Source organism: Channa argus, chromosome 15, assembly GCF_033026475.1.
Source record: "Channa argus isolate prfri chromosome 15, Channa argus male v1.0, whole genome shotgun sequence".
NCBI lineage: Eukaryota > Metazoa > Chordata > Actinopteri > Anabantiformes > Channidae > Channa > Channa argus.
In genome coordinates this window covers 22,278,248-22,301,131 of record NC_090211.1, presented here as the reverse complement: position 1 = coordinate 22,301,131, position 22,884 = coordinate 22,278,248, and the positions used below count along the sequence as shown (strand labels likewise).

The 22,884-nt window shown below is 45.8% G+C and overlaps 1 protein-coding gene across 1 annotated transcript in view; it reads left to right on the top strand.

Annotated features, from left to right (window-relative positions):
• The window catches only part of prr36b (proline rich 36b), a 28,766-nt gene extending 7,727 nt beyond the window's left edge, over nt 1–21,039 (top strand). Inside the window, exons 2-5 of the mRNA XM_067478146.1 lie at nt 9,294–9,998; nt 10,275–10,362; nt 16,126–16,349; nt 16,433–21,039. Coding sequence (XP_067334247.1) covers nt 9,401–9,998; nt 10,275–10,362; nt 16,126–16,349; nt 16,433–19,980 — 4,458 coding nt within the window. The 5' untranslated portion in view covers nt 9,294–9,400 and the 3' untranslated portion in view covers nt 19,981–21,039. The remainder of the gene's footprint in view (nt 1–9,293; nt 9,999–10,274; nt 10,363–16,125; nt 16,350–16,432) is intronic.
• Nucleotides 21,040–22,884: the final 1,845 nt, after the last annotated feature.

Below are 22,884 nucleotides of genomic sequence, written 5' to 3'. Positions count from 1 at the left end.
ATGGTCCTGAACGTTCGTCCTCCTTGGCAACTTGTTTGTTTCTTGAACTTATCATCTGCTCTCACTCATTTCCTCTGCAGATTTCACATGAAGTCAGAGGAAAGAAATGTGTTTACAGCTCTCTGGTTGTAAAGAGTCTGTGGCCTTTTAAATAGAAAGTTCTATTAATGTCACGACAATTAAGCCCTTATTTCTCCCCTAAAACAAACAGAGGAAAACGGATAATGACTGAGGTTGCATCAGTCTGAGCATAGAAACAGACAGTGGGTTGAATATTAGCCTGAACACCGTGAGGGAAGCCCACTTTCCGTGTTTCTGCCTGGCTCGCTCAGCCCCCCACTGTCTGATGAGGATGCTGTGGAGAGCAGCAGGTTTTGTTTGCAGTGTATTTGTGTGCAGGATTGAGGCAGTGACCTCAGGTCGGGGGTGTTTTGGGAATGTGTGAACTGATTAGCATCAAGCTGACGGAGGACCAGCTCCCATGCCAACTCCCACACACACCCATCGTAAGTGAAAGGATGGGTGTGTGTTTTTTTAATTTTATTTTTTATTTTTGACAGCACAAAAAACATTTTGAATGAAAGTGAAGTTAATGATTTCAGCTTTTCACAAATGCTGCTGTTGTTTTCTTTAACTTATTGGCAGTTTTGTCTGTCTTGACTCACTCAGTGGTTTGTAGATGGATTTACGTCATAAACCCTTTTCTTCCAGGAAGCAGTAAGTCCTGATGACAGTACTCATGAACACAGTGAATGTGAGAAGATTGTCTCATGTTTAGAAGCTACAGTTTGATTCAACAGATGCTGCAGGTTGTTGAACTGGACTTTGCTGTAGGACGCTGATGTTTTTGTGTCCATTCACATTACTTAGTTTTCATTTGTTGATTAAAAAAATCTAACGTCATAGCTTTTGATTTTAAATGTTCCTATTCATGTAGTTTTAGATTCAGTGTTGTCACAGAAAATCGATAAACCAATGCTTTTTATTCTAATAACTTTCTGAAATTAGCCGCAGAGAAAACCGTGATGCCACAGAGATCCAGATGTTCACAGAGTTCAGTTTGATTCCGTCCATTATGGTCGATTTGCTTCAGATAAACACCACCGTTAACTAAAACACTTCTTAGGATCCTGCAGCCTTAAAGTGAGAAACTCCGTTATTTCTTTGACTGCATGTCCAATAACAGTTAAACGACTTGCAGGAAAACCATGTAACTAATTATCTCGTTAAGGAGAGTGTCAGTGGGTGCAGTGGTAGGGGGTAGTAGTTGTCTGAGCTTTGAAAGCGTTTGCTGGGATCCTCCGACTGTCGTTACCCTTAACGATAATGAAACAGTGCTATTGTGAGATTTATTTATTGAGACAGGTTTATTGACATAATACAAGCATCTTCATTGACTGTGAGAATATCATCTTTCAGGTAACTGACGCTGGCTGTTGCAGCCGTTGGTCTCTTGCTGGTTATCTCCCAGGCTCAGAGAGTAAATGAAATGAAAGTGGCTTTTCGACTGATGATTTGGGCAAAATTCAAAGCATAATAAACAAAGTTTTCTTTTACGTAACTCAAACTGTCACATTAGCACAGATGGTTCATTTCTCACCAACGACCCCAAATAATTTGTTTGCGTGGACCCAGTGTGAACAGTTTTAAAGGAAACCTCTCATTACGTTGGCTTTTGCTGTGTAACAGGAAATGTTCTTACATGGAACTTGTGGGTCCAAATTGCCCTTAAAAGGGCAGAGTTGTCTTAGGCCATTGTTGTGGTTTGGAGTGGGCTCGAGCCACTGAGGAGCATCTCGGGTCTGAACTACCCCAGCACAAACACACAAAAACACAGACACACTCCACATTATTTGATCATTTTTGGTCACAGTCACAAGTAAAAAGTGCGTCAAAAGCGAGGCCACTTGCATCAGGCCACATACACATGAGCAGTGGAGCCGGAAGCTAGAGAACAGTAACAGGCCTGCAGAGCGGTTATTCACAGGATAACAGGACTGGTTACGCTGAGGGATTGAAGTGTGTCCCACGACTGTCCTGATTCCTACTTTTAACTATCCTACACTTAATTACCATGGACTTGTAAGTGGGTGGAAGGACTGTTTGAAAAAATATTCCCCAGACGCACTAGGGTCATAATTCCAACTCTCCCAAATGCAGCACTAACCTTCTGTCACAGACACATTAGTTACATCAGCCATATCTTCATTGAGCTTTATGTCTAGATTACTGGACCAGTAACCAAAGGTTGTTTTCGTTGCATCTTTCCTCTGTTTCCCCCACTTGCTTCCTCGCCCACAATCCCTCTCTGTGACTATTTAGAGTAGGCCCCAGGGGCACACTTGCAGAATGAATATGTAAGAGTACACAGCTGTGTACTGTGAAAGAAGGACAGACTTTGTAACACAGAGAATCATAGATGCTGCTGGATGCTTGGTTTGCTAAAGGGAGTCGGGGGTTGGGGCACTTTGTGGAGAACCAGCACATCCACTTAACATTTAGCTTCCTAGTTTACATCTCCATCATTTGACCTCATGTTTTCCTCAGTCACCTCCCCATCTGTGGGTTAGAGTTGCTGCAGAAAGGGGGTCAGAGAAGCCATTTTCTGTTCAAATATGCGGATGCCCCAATAATTCAAAGAACTTTGTTGTGTGAATGCTTGTGTCTAGACACTGAGACAAGCTGAGGTCCCTCAGTGGAGCTGGATGCCGTCCAGTTATTGATGGTTTGTGCCTAAACATAGTAGTGAGCCTGGGACACACACACATTTTGTTTACATCCCACCGCATTAGAAGGGGGATGATGCCTGAGAGGATCATCTCACCCTGCAGAGCTGGTTGCCCATCATTAGCTTACAGCTTAAGGCTAATTAACTTTAGTAAGAGCTACAGAAATAAACTACGCAGCATTTAGCTCCAAGCAAACCACAGAGCCTTACATACAAATCCTACAACAATAGTGGTGATACAAACTTTATGGCAAATAAAACTAGTAGACCAAAAAAAGTACTGTATGCATTTGTAGTACAGGATGTACAGAAACTCGGTTAGCAAGTAAAAGTGCAAGTACTTAAAATAATACTCAACTACATGTAGTTGAGATAAATTGTTTGATTTAAGTGAAACTCTATTGAACTTGGTGCTGTTCAGTCCAGCTCGAGTCCAGATTTGTTCCACATGTGCCTCATAAAATAGGTTTGTTCAGGTCTCAGTTTAATTCATATACAAATTCAAAGAGAAAATTACTCCAGAACCTGATTTGAATATTCACTGTGAAAAATCAACATTCATTTAATTTCTTCTATTTCTATTTGACCCTTTAGTTAGTAGCAATAAAAATGAAATGTTGGAGGCTACACGCCAGGGAAATGAAACCTTAAAAGGAGAAAATGCTGTGAACTCGCTTCACATTTTTGCTGTCAACTGCAAACAAACCTAACTTTAAACCACTATATGTCGTGACAGAGGCTCGACCAGATCCATCTGAGAGGTCAACATCATCATGTGACTGATAATTATTCAAAGATTATGTGTGTTTACAAGGTGGAGACGGGTGGAAACAGACTCCTGCTCCAGCTACTGGCACTGGTTCTTGTGTAAGTGACTCTTTGTGTGAGCTTCCTGTGTTCTCAGGCTGTGTGTGTGCTCATCATTGAGGCTTGCAGGGAATTTGGAGTGGGATGTAGTGGAACTCGGACACATTGTGAACACATTGTGGCCAACAAACTCATATTTTATACATTCAGAAGTTCACAGTGGGGGAAAAAAATCCTTCAGTGCAGGACTAGGACTCTTTCACAGCCTGTGGAAGTAGTTAGTCCGCTGCAGATCCAGTGTGTGCAGGTCAGGAGCAGAAATTCTCCTCAGAAGTATCACTAAACATTTCACACTGTGCACAGCTCCTAAAATGAAGCATGTTATGAAATGGGCCTAATGTAGCTGACACAGCCATCTGTCTGGAATCAGCTGCTGGAAATGCAATTCGCAGACCATTATGTCTCAGGTCACTGACTTTACTTTGAGCCTAGTGGGTAGAAAATGGCACTTTGTTTCAGCTTTGGTTGTAGCAGGACGAGGTTAGAGGGAGTCCCATGGACACACATGGACTTGATTTTATACTGGTGTGTCAAAACTACGCCATAGATGTTGTGTAGGTTCTGCATGTCTGTGGTCATATAACGTTTAATTGAGCCGACTGATGATGTTTTTATCGTGCAGGGTGGAACCTGGGACATGTTGGGGAAAAAACCTCGGCTGTGAATAATGTGGCTGCTACATATTGTACCCAGGTACCACCCCTCACCTAAACCCAACAGAGAATAGCAGTAGCCAGAAACACATCTTCCAAATCTGTTGTGTGATAAACACAGTAGAGCAAAAGTTAGAAGCCCTTTACTTTGAAATGTCGAAAGTTAAATATTTCCTAATATTTATATTATCGGCTCAGTTGGTAGAGTGGCGGCCTACCAACCATAGGGCCAGAGGTTCGAGCCCCGCTCTTCCAGAACCCCCAACAGCCCATCCCCAGCCGTGCAGCACCTGTCCCAAGCCCGGTAGAAATTGGGGAGGGTTGTGTCAGGGTGAATTAAAAACTGTTGCCAATGATCCGCCGTGGCCACACTGAACTCACAGGATAAACCAAAAGGACAAATCCACAATTATCCATTATAAATGTTAACCAGGAGAAATTGGGTTCATTTATAACTAATATTATTTATAATTTAACTTTATATACACCATTTGACCATTTGACTCTTCGCGATGAGTGAAGAATAAAAAAACCCAGCACAACAGTAGTGGAAAGAGAAAAACCTATTGAACTTGTCCATATCTACTTTCTACAAACCTGCCATTTACTGAATGTTGTCATTACAATTTTCTCTATTATGATGTCAACAAAAATGCCTTTGAGTGTTGCTATGGCTTCTGTTTGTTCCAGAATAAGTGGACGTTCGTGAGGAAGAGATTCCGTTTGAAGCCAGGGATAATTAAGCCTCAGCATTAACCTTTAAAATCCTGTGTGGTGCAGGAGGTAGAGCGGTCATCCACCAAACCCACAGTTGTTGGTTCGATCCCCGGCTCCTCCGGTCACATGTCGAAGTGTCCTTGAGCAAGACACTGAACCCCAACTTACTGCATAGCAGCTCCCCCATCAGGGTGTGTGTGAGTGTGAATGGGTGAATAAGAAGCAGTGTAAAGCGCTTTGAGTGCTAATAGGTAGAAAAGCTGAATTTGTGCTGGAAAATATAATTTTAGTCGGGTTCTTGAGTACGAAAATTTCTAATCCACAAAAAAGATTTCAAGAGGTAATGCTGTCCTCAGTCAGTGTGCATCAATTTATCATGTACATTTGTCTTCACAGTTTATAATTTTATGCAGCCGTTATCATCATCACCATATTAATTTGTTTAAACGACGCACAACACTCTGCTTGACTTTCGATCAAAGTGAGACTGCCAGCAACTGACTAAATTATATTTTTCCAAGAACAAATCTGATCCAAAGAGTTAGAAGAGCCAGTGAAACATCAGAAAATACCTTCAGATCTTTAATCAGTGTTGTCATCATCTACTGCTCCCCTGGGAATTAGCCCTGGGACACAACCTGGGGCGAGAAACTGTATTCATTCCTTCTGGTCCCGTGGAAGCAAGCACATAAAATCCCTGTCAGCAATGGAAAACCATTTCCAGCAGCTACAGTGAAGGTGCCAATGATCCAATAAAACATTTAATCCTCAGCTGCTTATTAAAGCTGCTTAGTTGTTAAAACAGAAATGTAGAGTTTTGCCTCAAAGCTCCAAGGACCAAATGTGTGAAATAATCTGAGTGTAAATCAGGAAAATGAAATGAACAGGATTTCAAAATTATTCAGAGAAGTCGAGATGTTAAACTTCTCAGAACTCTCACATTAGCTTTACAATGTTTTGTACGATTACTGTAGCACTTTAAGCAAATGTTTTCTGGACTAAGAACATCACTTTGTCTTCAGTCTCATTCAGTGGCTTGGAGACGTTTTATCAGGGAGGAAATTGAGGACTATGAAGCTTGTATTGAAGCATTTTCATCTCCTAAGTTTTTCAGGTTTTCCTCAGAGGTTTCTTTCTACAAAAACCGACGATAAAAATACTCCAGGCTACTATAAGCTGCCATAATTCAAAAGAGTATTTTTGCCTCTGTTTCTGTACAGGACTCAACTGGCAGGTTTAAACTTGTGAAATTTGTTCATTCTAGTAAAACTGGTTAATGCCACAAATTCTCTTAAATCGTAAATCGTGTATGTGCTGCTGAAGTACAAATTAGTTTGACTGACTTATGGACAAGGCCCATAAACTGCCATAGGATTGTCCTATGACCTCACCCTAACCCTAAGGAACCGACCGGCTTCTGCAGGGACGGTTAAGTGTTTATAGTGGGAAGTTCAGTTCTGAACCATAATTTCTCTTGTTTTGACTGCTGAAACAGAAACTGTCTGGATGTGACTCCAGTTTCTGTGGAGAGCAGAAGAAAAAGTGTATTTCTGTTTATTCTTGGCACTGACTGATGGCCCTAATGACGCAGAGGTGGCTGAATGAGCTCTGGAACCTGAGAGGGAAGCGTAATCTCCCAGCTGTCTGAGAGAAATGTGACTCTGGCTTCTGCCGTGCAGTCAGGATTTATCTCTGGAGGGGAACGATAAAATGAAAAGCCTGTCCAGATGCCTCAGTCTGCTGTGGGAAGAGAAACCAGGAAATGGGGATTAGACATGGTCTTATTTCCTGGGTCAATGCGTGGTCGACTTAGGTCAATGTGTTGATGGCTGTACCGCGTCTTATTTAAGCGTTTGAGGTGGGTGGAGACGTTAATTATAGATTCATGACCTCCACGATCTTTTTGTCACTACACACTGAAAGAGTCACAGTTTCATCAGTTGACACATTTGGAATAAGACAAACGTTGAATGTGCCTCTGCAGTTTACATGCATGTTTGTTCAGACTCCTATTCTAATCAGTTCATCCTTGAGTCCATGTGTTCGTTTGAAGAAATCCCCTCCAGCTTTTTCAAAGTTGTTGCGATGGGGTAAGTGGCACAGATGGACGACCTGAAAGTTGACGTCTCCTTGGCAGAAATAACTGTGGCCACATAAAGATTAAGTAAAAAAATCAATAAACTACAATTAAAATAAATAGAAAATGTAGCAGCTAATAACATTTTAAATAGTACTGGAAATGATGGGCCTCCTAAACTACAAGTGCGTGTGTTCGGTCTCTCGACTGTGTCATTTTGTGTACTTGCCATCTGTGACTTTTCTTTTTTTTTTGAGAAGTTTTATTTTAACTGACAGTTCATATAAACTAATAGCTACATTTATTAATAGAAAGGTTTGAATCATCAAAAACAACTGAATTAGAACCCAGAGATTATAGATCAACAGTATCTTCAGTAGTATTTCGTCATGTCGAGCAGCAGCATCAGCAGTTTGCGTCACTCAGCAAACCTTTTTCCTCTTCAGCACTATCCACACAGCTTTCCTCTCCCTGTCCGGGTTTCATTTCCACCTACAAACCACCTGATGCTTAAAGATGTGATGGAACGTGTCAGTGCTGTTGTCTTGCTGCGACTCGGATTGTCTAATTAAGATTTATATTAGGTGTTTGTAGAAAAACCCACCATTCTGCACCCTGTCCTTGTCCTAAAAGCTGTGACTGTGACATAATTAAACCGACTGGCCACAGTTTGTTGCCTCATTAGAATTAAAAAACCTCCTCTGAGTGACGGGTCTTCTTTGGTGGTTCAGGGTGGCGGCCTGTGTCATGAGCTGCCGGTTTCTGTTCTTCGGTTGTTTGGGAGAGTCTCTCTCGCCCTCTGGTCCTGCTCAGCTGCTCAGGCCATCTGTGCAAAGGCAAACAGAGAACAGAGGGATGGAGGGAGAGAGGTTTTTTTTTGGGGGGGGGGGTTATTGAGGAGCAGGGACTGAAAGAAGAGCTTTTGACAGGCGGGTTTCAGTGTAGAGCGTGAGTAAGAGATGAGCAAAGGCGGAAAGAAAGACAAGGAAAAGTGTGCGGGAGTTGTTTCCAGGAAGCTAGCGGCATAAAGATGATGTGTCCTCTTCTACAAATGGGACAGTGTGTGTGTGTGTGTGTGTGTGTGTGTGCGCACGTTTAGGTCAGTGGAAACTAGGATGAGTAGTGATTTCTGTAGCATAGTGCCAGTGGTGAGCTCATTTTGTTCTGCCCTGTCTCTTGTCCTTCTGTTCCCATGCTCCGCAAAGCCGAGCTACTTCCTGTGGACTGGCCTCTGCTCATTGCTTTGTTTGTAAATTTCTAAAAGCCCCCCCACCCCCGCCATCCCCCCCCCCCCCCCCCCCACACACACACACACACACCAATCTTCCCTTCCTGTGGTCTTTCTGTCTGAAAGTAGTATCAAAATAAGAGACACTTAAAAACATGTGACAGCTCATATTACACATAGTCACTCTATCAGGTCTCATATGCTTCACGTCCCACTTCCTGTCCCCAGTTGCTCCTTTTTTGATCTATGATTCACTGTCTTTGGGTTTTTCATTGTTTATTTCTTGACCCATTTAAAAATATCTATTCATCCCCGTCTTTGCTGCATGTTATCCTGTGTGCAGATTAAAAAGCCAAACGTGTGTGATCATTATTACAGCTCCTGTACAGTTTGCGTGCTGAAGCCCTTCGCACTCCCTTAAGTGTCCTATCCGAGAAAACAAGTCTTCCACACTGGTGACTCTGAGGCTATTTTGAACCAATAAGGGGGAAAAAAAGCCAACCCAAGTATGTCACTGCACTTTTCTGGTGCCACAGAAGGGACCACTCGCTCTGCACTGCAGCTGGTAGTGAACTTAATGTTTCAGCAGTAGCCATGTTGTCCTCCTCTTGTCCTCCTAAGACATCACACACATTCAGCTCATCAGTAAATGTGTCCTTAGGTTTTCCTCTAAGCAGGACAGTTTGAGCTCCGATGTTTCTTCTTCTCATGGACACACAAAGTCAGATGGTCTGACTTTATGTGCGTATTAGCATCTTTTCCTCTGGGTTATATTCTCTATAGGATTCAGGTGCTTCCTGGGTTTATGTAGCAGTAATGTGTCTTTCTGCACAGTGTGCCTGCTGTACTGAAGTGAATTGTGTGTGAGTGTGATGCTGGAGCCATTCGTTATCTGATTCCTAAGCCTAACAACATTTCTGGATCTCCTGATGGGAGAGACAATGATCTGCCTTCGTGTCTGGTCTTGCTGTTGACTGACTGTACTGAACGTTATGCTCTCTCTCTCTCTCACTCTCTGTGCAGAACAGACCGAGCCATCTCCACAGAGCTTGTGAAGCTTTGGCCATCCAGTGACACTCGAGTCCATCAGCCGTGCCCTGCAGAGACGGACTAGTACCACTCGAGGGAAGATGAAGCCGGATGGGGTTGCCACAGTGGCACTGGAGCCAGTGGAAACACTGGAATCCAATCCTGGAAATGAGGGAGCTGTGGGACAGGAGCCCAACCAGATCATCAGTCCAGCAGAGGAGGAGATACCACAGCCGCCTGTACCAGAGTCCTGCCAGGGTGACATCCAGCCTCAACAGGCTAAAGAAAGCCCAGCTGCCAAGACCAACAGCAAGACGTCAGGAGAGTCCACAGCCAAGACGACCAACAAGGCCACAGCCAAGACAAAACCTGGCACCACTAGTCCAACCAAGACCACATCTGGCTCCCGCTCCAACGCAGTCCGCCTCTCAAACGGAGTGTCTAAGCCTCAGACCAATGGAGTGGCTAAGAAGACCACACCTGCTCCGGAGAAGAAGAGCACCTCCACATCAGCCGCATCCAAAAAAACACCAGTTTCAGCACCAGCCCTCAAGAGCAAAGTGGGTGAAAAGAAAGCCACAGGGGCCCTTTCCACTAACGGTGCAAAACCAGTGACCGGAACAGCAGCACCCAAGAAGACAGCGCCCACTAATGGTGTCAAAACCACCACTGCAGCTGCTGCTGCTAAAAAGCCCCCAGGTTAGTGTAAATGTGACAACAAAACCAAAATTAAGACCCAGGTAATTCAGAAAATCAGCATGCAGGCTGTGTAAGAAGTGTAAGTTTAGCATTAAAACATTTTCACAGCTCTGATGAAGAGTGTTGGTAGTAATGCGATGGTAGAAGGTGGATTCAGCACATGTATTAGACACAGTGCTCGTACACATGCATCTGCCAGACATCTGGTGAATGTTCTGTGCCTAAATCATATTCCTCATTGTCCCTCACTTGTTTCTCTGTTATTCTCCTTTTCAGCTCCCAAACCTGCTGGTGCAGCTCCCTCCAAGCTGGGCTCTGCAGCCTCACCCAAGCCTGACAAGGCCCCCGCCTCCAAGACAACCAGGTGGGTGTGGCATTGGTGCCGAGCGGAGGCCTCATTTGTTTCTGGGTCTGTAGGTTGTCAGAAATCCTCCAGGCACAAATATCACTCTCAGTTGGCTCCTTTTTATTAAAACATTTTCTAGTAATGTGCAAGCAAATCAGCAAATTCGCTCCAGAGCAGCTGCAAATAAAGCAGCAGATAAAAAAAAATGCAGGGAGCTGAGTTATCGGTGCCAAGTGAGGAGCAGTTGGTTCAAAAGGCTTCACTTGGCTGCAGGTTCAAAGACCATCCCGGAGGAACGGGGGACAATGATCCCCCACACAGAGGCTCAGTAGCCGGATAGAAGTAGGCCAGCAACCAGACGACGTCAGAAGCAGCCTTAGAGCGATGCCTTGTAGGCTTCCCCAGAACCTACTTTACACAGCAATATTAATAAGACAAGAAGGACGGAGGGAAACACACTCACTGTCTTTGTTTTGGTGTCAATCTGAACGCTGGGGTCTGTTTGTGTGCAGTCACCTGAGTCACACTGTGTGCTTTGTGCCGGGTCCTGAGGTGGCTCAGTGGGAGACCAGCATATGAGGCTGAAGGAGGTCTTTGTGTGAGACGGTGAGGATCATGATCAGATAGAGCCTGTGGGAGTCTCATGGCTCCTCTGGTTGTTTGTCGGTCGGAGCTTCCTCGGCATCACTGTTCAGTCAACACTTGAAATTGGCAAATATTGAAATTTTTCATGTAAAAGTCACCAAATGTTTCCTGGTCCGTGCTTGTTTAAGGGGAGCAGTGAACTGTACCTTAGTAAAATTTCATGCTACTTCTTTGAATATTTCCGTTTTTCAATTTAACTGCTACATACTACAGTTACTTTTCATAATCAGTATAATCTTAGGTATAAAATATATTCATTAAGGTGAAATGAGACATTCTACACTGTGGTAATGATGTCACCGTTGTCCCCATCTCGCAAGCGACTAGCAGCAGTTGGATTATGGAGATTACACTCAGATTACAGCTTTATTCAGTGGTTGATGTGCAAACATTGTATTAAAACCTATTACACAAGGGTTTGTTCCTAATCACGAGTGAGGTACACAGTGCTGGTTCTGAAGCCTGCATGAACTGCCATGGTGATAAAACAGCTTCACGGTCTCCAGAGTGGATGGTACAGCTTGTTCTGACTCCGCTTTAGTCTTTTGGTGAAACCTAGTTCCAGGTATTGTTCTGCAGACGTCTGCACTCGGATTCCTGGCTGGATGTAAACACACTCACTGTGTGCTCACTGAAAACCTTAACGCTGCATGAGTCAGAATTGTTGCTACGTACAAAGTTTGAGTCTAAACATGTTGCACACTGCTCTGCTAATGAGCAGAGAAGGTCACATTTAAACAGGCGGATCTGAAAGAAAGTCAGCTGAGATAATTATTGTATGTAAATGCATGTAAGCTTCAGCTTCTGAAGTGAAATCCCCACGAACGACATACAGCCATTACTGACAATAGGCTCATCTGACAGCACCATGTAGCCTCGCAGGGATACTTTAAGTGTGTGTGTGTGTGTGTGTGTGTGTGTGTGTGTGTGTGTGTGCGTGCGTGTGTGTGTGTGCACATGTGCACATCAGCCTTTGTAAATGTGATGAGCTTTGACAGGCCCATAAATTTCTGCTTTAATTAGATTTCTCCCTTTTCCTCCTTCACTTCTTTGACACAGCCCCACCATCAGCAGAGAGACAGGGATCTCCATGGACACGTTAACCCCCACCCACCCATCCACACACACACACACCATCAGTGGTTCTATCAATTTACTGAGTGTTACTCCGAACTGATTGAATTCCAGCTGCAGCAGGTTCCAGTTATTAGACAAAGCAAAGCGACAAGCAAACGCAGCTTCACTGACTGCAATCTATCTAATTTAACGCCGCACACAAGTGTTTGCTTCAGCTGGAGGTTTCAACCAAATGACACTAAAGTGTTTTGGTTGTTGCTGCTGCAGGCTCTTTATTGTAGCTCCTGGCTGTTTCTGTGAAACGCAAAGCTCTTTTCCAAAAAGCGGTTTGATTTTGAGAGTAGTGGGTCAGTGATGGTGTATATAATTTATGCACCGTGTATCAAATAACAACAAAGTGAAAATGTTTGTGTGTATGTTCAGGATTAGTTTGCAGTGGCCATGGACATGTCCGTGCTTTGTCCTTTTAGGTGTGTTTATGTACACATGGGTGTGTTTGAGGTTTATAACCTTCAAAGACTCAATTAAACTTGGTGAGTCACCTGAAGAGCCACAGGTCCGTTCACTGCTTGGTGGCTCACTGCAGTTTTCCCTTACACACAACTGAGGGTTAGGGCGTGGAGGTGAAAATGCTTTATGTTAATGAGCTGGGCACCTGCTGGGTGATGCTGATTGCACGCAGCATGCAGTTTGTGATGGAAAACATTTGAGCCCGTTCATTTTGCAGAAGGAGACCACAGAGATGATTCCGATCTGTTTGTGATTCAGCTTGTGAGCCTGAACATGAGGCAGCTTTGTCTTTGTCAGGCAGCTGCCAAGATGGTTCGTGTCCGGTGATGCATTGATGTTGAAGAGCTGGTGTGCAGTGTGCAAAGCAGTGCAAACACACAGTGCATCAGTATATAGGCGCTTCAGTGTGTGCGCACAGTGGGAGCAGTACGTCATTAGAATGCAGAGCATGTATTTGTTTGCTGCTAAATTGCTAAATGTGATGTGGAGGTAAAGGGGGATGGAGGCAAACATGCTGGATACTTGTGCACGTTCTGCTGAGCTGCTTCATCACGCTGCTGCTGTCTGCCTAGAAAACAACGAGACCTAACTTGTCATCACTGAGCACATATGTACATGTCACAATGAAACCCTCTCTTTGCATATAACCCCTTCCCTCAGCGTAGCAGTGGGCAGCCCGGGGAGCTAATGGTAAGAGTCTTGCTCAAGGACACACCTGGTGCGTAGACTTCTTCATTCCAGCCTTATGGTCTACCAAGCTTCTCTGCATGCAGCAGAGTGAAACAAAGATGGTGGCAGCTACGTGGCTAAATAAGTCACGTTCTCCCACTGAGCTCCCGTCACTGCTGCCAGAGACACATGCAGAGTGTGAGGTGTGTGAGGGAGGGAGGGAGGGAGGGAGGCAGAGGTGGGATGAAGAAGAAGGTGAGGAGCAGAGGGCATCACTGTGTGAGTCAGAGGGACGTGTGCCCTTCAGTGGTTGAGAGGACTGAGCGAGGTCTCTCTCTCTGAGTGTTTGGGGATTAGGCGGTTTCCCATCGGCCTCTTATGTTCCCATATTACTCATGCTGTTTTCCTCATTGATGGTCCCTCAGGGATAATACAATTTACTGCTTCATGATCTAACAAATGGCCGCTGCCGAGTGTGTGTGTGTGTGTGTGTGTGTGTAGACTGTCCAACGTGAAGCAGACGACATGTTGCGTAGGTTTTAAATCTCCCGACTGCAGAAGCAATTACTAAATGGCTTCATTGCGAATGAGTCAGACGGAGGGACGGAGGTGTGGGACACTGGGTGTGTCTGAGTTCGCTCATTTAGAGGAAGGAGTGTTTTCACTGTACACAACCACATGTTTACTGATATTTTTCAAAACAATGAGCACAAAATAATTAAAAGTCAGCTGTTTCATCCTGTATTAATGATCTTAGTTTTTGCTTAGCATGTAAGAGCACATACTCAGTAGCTCAACTTGAAGAAAGTAAAAGTCCTTGTTCACAAACCACCTTTAAAAGCCAGCTCCTCCATTTCTGCTGCTTAATTAAAACCCCGTCTCTAATTCTGGGGAGGTCCTCCCCCCCTCGCTCTCTGCTGCAGGGAACGCGTCTGCCTGCTTGCTGGCTTAGCTCCTGCTTACTCATTTGCCCCTTTCATTACGCATCTCATTATTTAAATCACAGCCTCGGTCCCGTTGTAACGAGAGCAGCACCAGTAGGCAGCTCTGCACAACAATTGTTCTTTTCCTGCAGCAACTGAAGAAATGCACAGCTGCAAAGACTGTATGTATGATCCTCGTGCAACTGAGGTGATGTTCAAGTTTCTTGCTGCAGCTCAGCTCAGTGTCCCTGCAGCCGCTAACCTGACTTTCATTTCTGGGTGTTTGCTTTAATTCCAGTTTGTAGTGTTGTTCTGTCAGTAAGGCCTGTGGTCAAACACTGTGTTTTTCCCTTTGAGGTAAATGTAGGCATCACTTAAAGAGGAGCAATAATCCTTTTAGTCCTCTGTTCAGCTGACACTGAGCTTAATTACAGAATGAATGGAAGCTTCAAATAATTCACTGTATTCAGTGTGTTGTTAACTTCTAATCTGAGAACACACACGATCCCATTTTTCTGGGCTGCTAAATACTGTGCAGACTGTCTTCTTTGATAAGTCATAGACACAGGATCGAGTGTAATCAAATGAATATTATCTGGCCTCTCGCTCATGCCTCTTTTTTTTCCTCAGTGGCCTGGTTTATTTCCAGTCCTGCATTTAAACTCCTTTTATCAGACTCAGTATTTGAAGTGTTGTCTCTGAAGGTTCCCTCTTACTTTCTAATCAGCCTTTGCATTTCCTCAATAGCAATATCTCCTTGTATGTTTTATGACACAGAGCTTGCTCTGCACTGCAGCCACCATTTTCACCTGTGTTAACACGATGATAGGAGGATTCTGTTCTGCTCACATTGACTCACTGATCAGTCTTATATGTAGTTTAGTGTAGCCGGGAGGCTTTTATATTAGTAAAACTGCACAGACATGTATCAGTGACACACCTTTCTCTCCCCCAAAGCCACCTCTGAATGATGCGGCTCAACTGTCAAAGCCTGTTTGATGTGACCACACCCGTATTGTGCCTCGCTCCAGCCTTAATCTGATTTCATGTTACCAAACAGTCTTCCATTACATTTGCCAGGTAGTAAATAGCACGTCCTTCTAACACAGCCGCACTGCTCCAGCTGAGGGATTTGGACAAGTTATTTTTGTTCGCCTTTCAGTATAAAAGATTAACGTGGTCCCAGCCATCTTCCCTCCACCTCCCTGTTCTCTTTCTGCCAGGACTAACTCATTTCTTTATTTAGAAAGCGGCAGTGTGGGCCCAGGAGAGTGCACGCTCTCGTCAGGATGACTGGATGTAGGTTACTTTGCTTAGCCAGTTCCTGGGTTCGGCTGGCTGATGCACACCACCCCAAGTGTCAGTCCCCTGTGGGGACATGGTGTAGACGAGGGCGCTGGAGCAGGGCTGACAGGGGTCAGGACGCCTGTGTGGGGTCTGTCGTGGCTCAGCTTAAAATCTGCATCTGTTACCAGCATGTTAAATGCCGGTTGACCAAAGTCCCGCTTACACCAGAAATGTTTCTACAACATGTCCCACTGTGTAGTCCAGGCTTCCCAGAGAGCGGCGGGATGCAGGAATATTTGGTACATTATGCACATCATGACTTTGAGGCGTCCGCTGTGTTGTGCTAAAGAAGATGCTTCAGTTCCCTGTTTAAACCTGTTTAAGCACTTTAATGGCCTCAGCTGTTTGTGAACTCTGTGGGGTTTTTAGGGTTTCCTCAAGTGGTGACTAATAAGTGAGACTTTAAAAGTCCCTGTTCCTGTCACAACCAATCTCAGACACTCACAGCAGAGGGCTGACCCCTGCATGGTTGGAGTGAGGGCTGATGTCTGGCCCAGAGCTGTGAGTCAGCTCCAGTTAATGTTAAAAGATGTGCCCGTGTTTTCTGCCCTTTGTCTTTAACCTGTAGTTCAGCCACTAGCACCTTTTTTTTTTTTCCTGTTATCTTTAGACCTGCAACTAGCACAGCACCATCACCTCGTCCAGCCACAGGCTCAACCCGACCACCCACTGCCAGCACAACCAAGAGCTCCACTGCGGCATCGAAACCTGCCACCCCTAAAACCCCCTCTTCTGCGGCAAAGCCTGCTTCCTCCAAACCAACCTCCACTACCCCCTCTGGTGGCAAAGCTCCAGCATCACAAACATCTAGAAACTCAACCCCTGTGAAAAAAGGTAAAACTAAAAAAAAACCAAGGGGTTCCAGTTGGAAATGAACTGTCAAATTAACCCTTTCTGCCCTTTGTGTTTTCCTTTAGATGTTTCCAAACCAGCCACCCCAGCAGCCAAAAAGCCTGCAGAGTCACCTCTTACCCGCCCGTCATCTACATCAAAGTCAGCAAAACCTGAGACCCCCAAATCAGCCTCAAAATCAGAAGTCACTGCCAAGAAGGCTCCAGCTAACAAGGCTGTGGACACAAAGACGCCCAACCGCTCCAAAGAAAGTAAGCCAACACCTTCCAAAATGCCTGGTTCTAAAACGACTGCAGCCAAGACCTCTAGCCCCAAGAAGACTGTAGGCAGCAGCACTCCCACTCCTGTGAAACGCGGTCCGAAACCTGCAACGTCTCTAGAACACGGAAAGGAAATAGCTGCTGCTGCGGCCACTGCTGCAGCCATCACAACTGTGGCATCTGCCATTGCTGAGCCAAAGGAACCAGAACCCCCTGCTGCAGCTCCAGAGACCACAGCAGAACCGGTCTCGGTGCAGGAGCCAACGGCATTACCTGCATGCGAACCTACACCAGAACCTTTGCAGGAACCAACAACAGAACATTTACGTGTACTGACGCCAGAACCAGCATCTGTACTGATGGCAGAACATGTGTGCGAACCAACGCCAGAACCTGTACGCGTACCGACACCGGAACCTGTGCGTGTACCAACACCGGAACCTGTGCGCGTACCGACACCGGAACCTGTGCGCGTACCGACACCGGAACCTGTACGCGTACCGACACCGGAACCTGTACGCGTACCGACACCGGAACCTGTACGCGAACCGACACCGGAACCTGTGCGTGTACCAACGCCAGAACCTGTACGCATACTGACACCAGAGCCTGAACGCGAACCGACGCCAGAACCAGTACGCGAACCGACGCCAGAACCAGTACGCGAACGGACGCCAGAACCAGTACGCGAACGGACGCCAGAACCAGTACGCGAACGGACGCCAGAACCAGTACGTGAACCAACGCCAGAGCCTGTGCACATACTGACGCCAGAACCAGTACGCGAACCGACACCAGAACCAGTATGCGAACTGACGCCAGAGCCTGAACGTGAACCGACGCCAGAGCCCATGCACATACTGACGCTAGAAACGGAACGCCAACCAACGCCAGAGCCTGAACGCAAACCAACGCCAGAACCATTACCTGAACAGACCACAAAGCCTGAACACAAACTGACGCCAGAATCAGAACGTGAACCAACGCCAGAGCCTGCACGAGAGCTGACACCAGAGCCTGCACGAGAGCTGACACCAGAGCCTGCACGAGAGCTGACACCAGAGCCTGCACGACAGCTGACACCAGAGCCTGCACGAGAACTGACATCAGACCAACTAAGAGAAACCTCTCCAGAACCCCCTGTAGAACCTCTGTTTCTGCCATTAACAGAGCCAGAACTACAAGCTGAACGAATCCATGAACCAGCCCAGCTGGACATTTTCCGATTCGAGCAGTCTGCCAGCAGCTCGGTTCCTTCCCTGGGAACTACTGTCATGTCTCCTCCTTGTTCTCCACCGGGCCCGGTTTCTCCTGCCAGAGAGCGGTGCAGCGCCTTGTCGGACATGCACATCCATTCAGACCCCTGGGACAAAAACCAGCCCCTGGCCTCATCCAGCATCACTTCCCAGAGCACAGACAACTTCCAAACAGAAGTAAAGGATGAGGATGAGGAAGAGGAGGAAGAAGAAGAGAAGGATAAAGAAAACCAGTTTGTGTCCACTGCTCCTTCAGCTGCAGTCTTTAATCTGATGGCACAGCCTGACCTACTGGAAGACTTCACTAGCAGGGACCTTATCTCACCTCATGAAAAGGAGGACGCAGTGGAAAAGGCTGATCAGGAGATCAATGAGGATGATGACGAGGAAGAGGAGTATGAAGACGAGGAGCAGAGGAGACTAGGCCATCAGCCTTCATCCATAATCACTGACATGAGCATGTCTCAGCCCTCTGAGGAGTTCCAGGTCAGGTCTTCTGGATTCGGTGGTTCAGCAGGCTGGCTCGGGGACGACCTGCTGTCTGGGATGGACTCTGAGGATGTAAGCAGCTGCACCAGCAGTCGGCAGCAGGGAGTGTCTGACCTCAGCAGCACCCAGCACACTGCCATACTGGAGGGCACTCAGAGCTCAGATGCCCTGGTCGATTCAAGCCTCCGAGGCTCTGAGGGAGATGGCAATCTCATGGGTTCTCCCAACGTGGAGACCCTGGCCAACGAGGAAGAGGATGAAGACGAGGATGAGCGCGTGGATGATATGGACCTGAGTTCAGAAAGAGTGGAGGAACATCACATGATGTCATTCCAACAGCAGGAACACTATGAGGAGGAGGATGAAGATGTAGAAATGCACAGTGAAGGAATTGCAGAGAGTTGTGGGAATGTCGACGAAGATGACTTCAACGAGGAAGAGCGTTTAGACAACCTCAACCGCTCCGTTCCTCTGACGTGCATGCCCCCAGCCTCATCCTCCTGGGGACAGTCCAACCCCTTCTCTGACACCTGGGCTCAGCCAGAGTCACTGCTCTCAGTCACCTCACCCAGTCCTGTTTCTGACCACGGAGCAGCTGAGTCTGAAACCCCGACCCAGTCTCCTGCTCAGACATGCTTGGACAGTGGAGTCCCATCTTTTGCTCCTCAGTTCGAGCAGGAACCACAGGGTTCAGCTCCCGAGGAGGTCCATGACCTTCTCGCTGCCCCAGCTGTAGGCATGTCCCAGTCCAGCACTCTGAGCAACACTGCCCTGGCTGCCCACAGCAGCAGCGAGACGAGCACGCCCGAGGAGCTTCGCGACTATGACAGCAGCTCCGGGGTGGAGTCCCGGTCTGACAAGCAGCAGACCCCCGTGCCCACGTCAGTACAGGCTGACATGGACCAGGACCTGGGTATCCACCTGGAGAAAGGTGATGGAGAAGAAGAGGAGGCTGAGACACTGCCTGCAGATGAGATCCTGGGAACAGGGCCCTCAACCGCTCCAGCATCTGCACCATCCTCACCCTCCACCTCAGGAGACGAGGCCAGCGACACAGAGGGCGAGATGCAGATAAATGACCCTGATGCACCGATGATAACAGATGACAGTGCTGGATTTGAAAGTCCTCCTCCCACCTGCAATCTGCCCGCGCTTGAGGAGGATGAGGAGGCGGCACACACTGGAGAGGGTGACGAGGACGGGGGCGGGGTCACCCCTCAGTCTGCCAACTCTGTGGCATCTTACGGCTTCGACTGCACCAACTCTAACTCCAATGCCCACTCTATGGCGGAGAGCTGCGGAAAGAGCCCCGGCATCTTCTCCCTGGAGAACGAAGAGCAGCTGCCGGAGGAGGCCAAGGACCCATCTCTTATAAAGGAGCTGACCCTGCCTTCGGCTGCTGCCGCTGCCCAGGACCTGCTGGTGGACCTGATGCCACTAGGCCACCCCAGTTTGGATGAGCACCACTACATGCTCGGAGGGAAGGTTGCAGCAGCGGAGGTGGATCCGCTGGTGGCCCAGCAAACTGGAGACAGCCACGACCTGCAGCCACCTTACTACGCCACCATATGTGATAAGACTGATAGTTTTCTGGCAGGTAACGTATAAGTCTCCCCTGTTAATCCTGGAATGCACCTTTTCCCTGCAACCCCCCTTCATCCTCTACCTGTTGTTGGTTTTCTCTCCAGTTGATTTAAATGGTGCAGAAGAAAAAAATGGAGGAAAAAAGATTATAAAAAATGAACAAATGAGATGGAAAAAAGACTGTAGTGATTTTTAAATGAAGCCTCCTCTTTTATACTGGTCATGGTTGTGAGTGTACGGCTTAAACTTTTATGTACAATAGCTACTACCATTTTCTAGTAGAATGTTCTTTTTAAGTAACACTGCATATTCTGTAGCCCCTGATGGGGTACTGACTGAATGACTGGTCCGATGTGACTGAGCTTTTAAACCTTTAAAAAAAAAGAAAAACACAGATGGAATGAAATGGACTCAATGTGTATTTATCCTACTGTTTTTACCGAACAAATGTCATTGATTTTTTTTTTTTTGTTTGTTTGTTTTTTTGTATTTGCTTATTGTTGTCTTTTTTTTTTTTCTTTTTTTTTCTGTTGAGACCTGGTCCTCCCTCTAACCCCGTGTACACACTCTCCATATTCAGCAGCACCATAGCAATAGTCACATGCTTCTATTTTTTGAGTTCTCGTTTCCAGACCTTTTAGCTATCAACATAAAAGCTAGATATTAACACGGCTGTTTTGGCCCCTTACAGATCTGTCGAGCTATAGTAGGCGTGGGAGTCGTAGATTGCAGTCGGTGAAGTTTTTACTGTGTGCTTTAAGAGGTTCGGCGCTCGCTGCGTAGGTTGTAACGTGCAGTGACGTACAGTATGTTTCAGGCGTTTTCAGTTTTCAGTGGCAATGCTTCAAGCCTTAATTAGCTGATCCGGCGAGACCCTGCATTATCCCACATCACGCTCACGGCTTTACACTTGCAGAAACCTTTTCATTGTGGGCTTTTGGTTTACTATTTCAACAGTATATTGCATGTTTAACTAACAACTGTGTACTACCTTGAAGTTGGAACACTTCTACACTAGTTTATGATTGAATGGTTCACACTAGGTTATCCTTCAAAATTCCATTAAAACATCAATGCAAGGCATTTTGTTCCCGTTTCTTATTTCCCACTGTGGATCCAGTATGTTGGAACTTTACTGTGTGTGAGTCTCTGCGTGTTTGCTCTGTTTACATGACTGATTTCTCATGGCATCTCCTGTTTCATTCAGCACGGGAACAACCGGCAAACAGGAAGCGATGCAACATCACACAATGGTGTTTTATCTAAAATGGAATTTTGGTTAAAATCCAAGAGGTGACCCAGATGTTTTCCCAGTGCCCTGCTCGCCCGCATGCTACATCGTGTCCTGCACCACAATGTCAGGTTCAACCTGCCTTTACGAAGCGACAGGAGGCAAAGGCATCGTAAGAAAGATGCTGAGAGTATCTAACGTTTATTTATCAGTCGGGTTTTACTGAGAGGACTCATTCATTCTTTCATAGCTGGAAGCTGTCCAATAAAGTGAGGACACAAAGAGCAGCCACGTCACGTAAATCAGTTCTCAAAAGAGCAGCATTAGGAAATGAATTTTAAATATTTATTTTAATAATGGAAAGATTTATTTCCACCTCCTGCACAAAAGTAAAACATTTTGTAGTCGACAACTCTGTCCATCAATCCACTCTGATCCCACCTGAGACCCATGGCTGCACCACCACCTGACTGACTCAGACGAGGGCTCAGGTGGAAGAAGTAGTCAGATCAATTATGTAAAATTATTACCACATTCAAAATGTCACCTGTGTAATCTTAATAAAATATGCAATATAGCCGAACTTATTATTAGTAAATATTAGTGGATTATAAATATTGATGCTTTAATGCATCAATTTATTGTTGCAGCTGGTAACAATAGACCTTATTGGGTGTTTTGCTTTAGAATTCAATAACGATGGTAAATTAAAATTACTGCTGCTACTGAAATTAAAATCTGATAAGTACACTGAATAGTGTTGCATTAATGTCAATCTGAAAAATAACTAGTTATTAAATAAATGTTGTCCAGCAGAAGTTTGACACTTATCAAGTGTGAAATGGCAGCTTCACTCATTGTTTGGCTGATTTACTACAGCAAAAGGAGCACAGCCCGTATCGGTGTTCACACGGGCACCTGACTCGAATATCGGTCAACCTGGCACCATGGCGGCTTTGCTGCCCTTTCATGTGTCAATCGTGTATAAGGAATAATCGTGTGTGCCCAGGTATTGAGCTGGCGACTCACAAAGTCCACACTCACTTGCCTTTAGTCCACCACTGCCTCACAAACACTGGTTCACAATCTTCTTACTTTTGTTGGCGCATTACTGTCCTCAACTGTCAGTCATGTAAATGCAGCAGCCCCACACACACATACACACGATGCAATAACTGCACTACTACACAGGCCTGCGAGTGGTGCAAAACCTTACTGGGATCAGCAAATCAAGGGCTTCAGACACTCAAGGAGGAGAAAACTGCTCAGATCATTAAAGGCGGAACGAGAGGAAGTGTCTGAATGAGCCATATGAAAACATGTAATTGTGCAGCCAAAGGCTTCGGAACAATATCTACCATTTTTCCTCTGAATTGCTTCTTACTGCTCATCAGAAATCTCAAGACCCCTTTGTCAAATTTACGTGCACAAACTACGTCAAACCAGCTCAAACAGTTTCTTAAATATTACAGCCACTGTTCGGGCCCATAAAATAAAGGGAATCAGCTGCTTCAAGCAGTTTTCATGTCGAACAGTTTAGTTCATATTTACACGATGCATTACTTTAGCTGACTGATGTTTCTGTAACTTTGAACTCCTGTCTGGTCATGTGTCTCTTCCAAAGAACTGTATTGTGTATACGATTGCTCTCTTGCATGAAATCACTGAGAACAAAGGAACCATGTGCTGTATTTTGA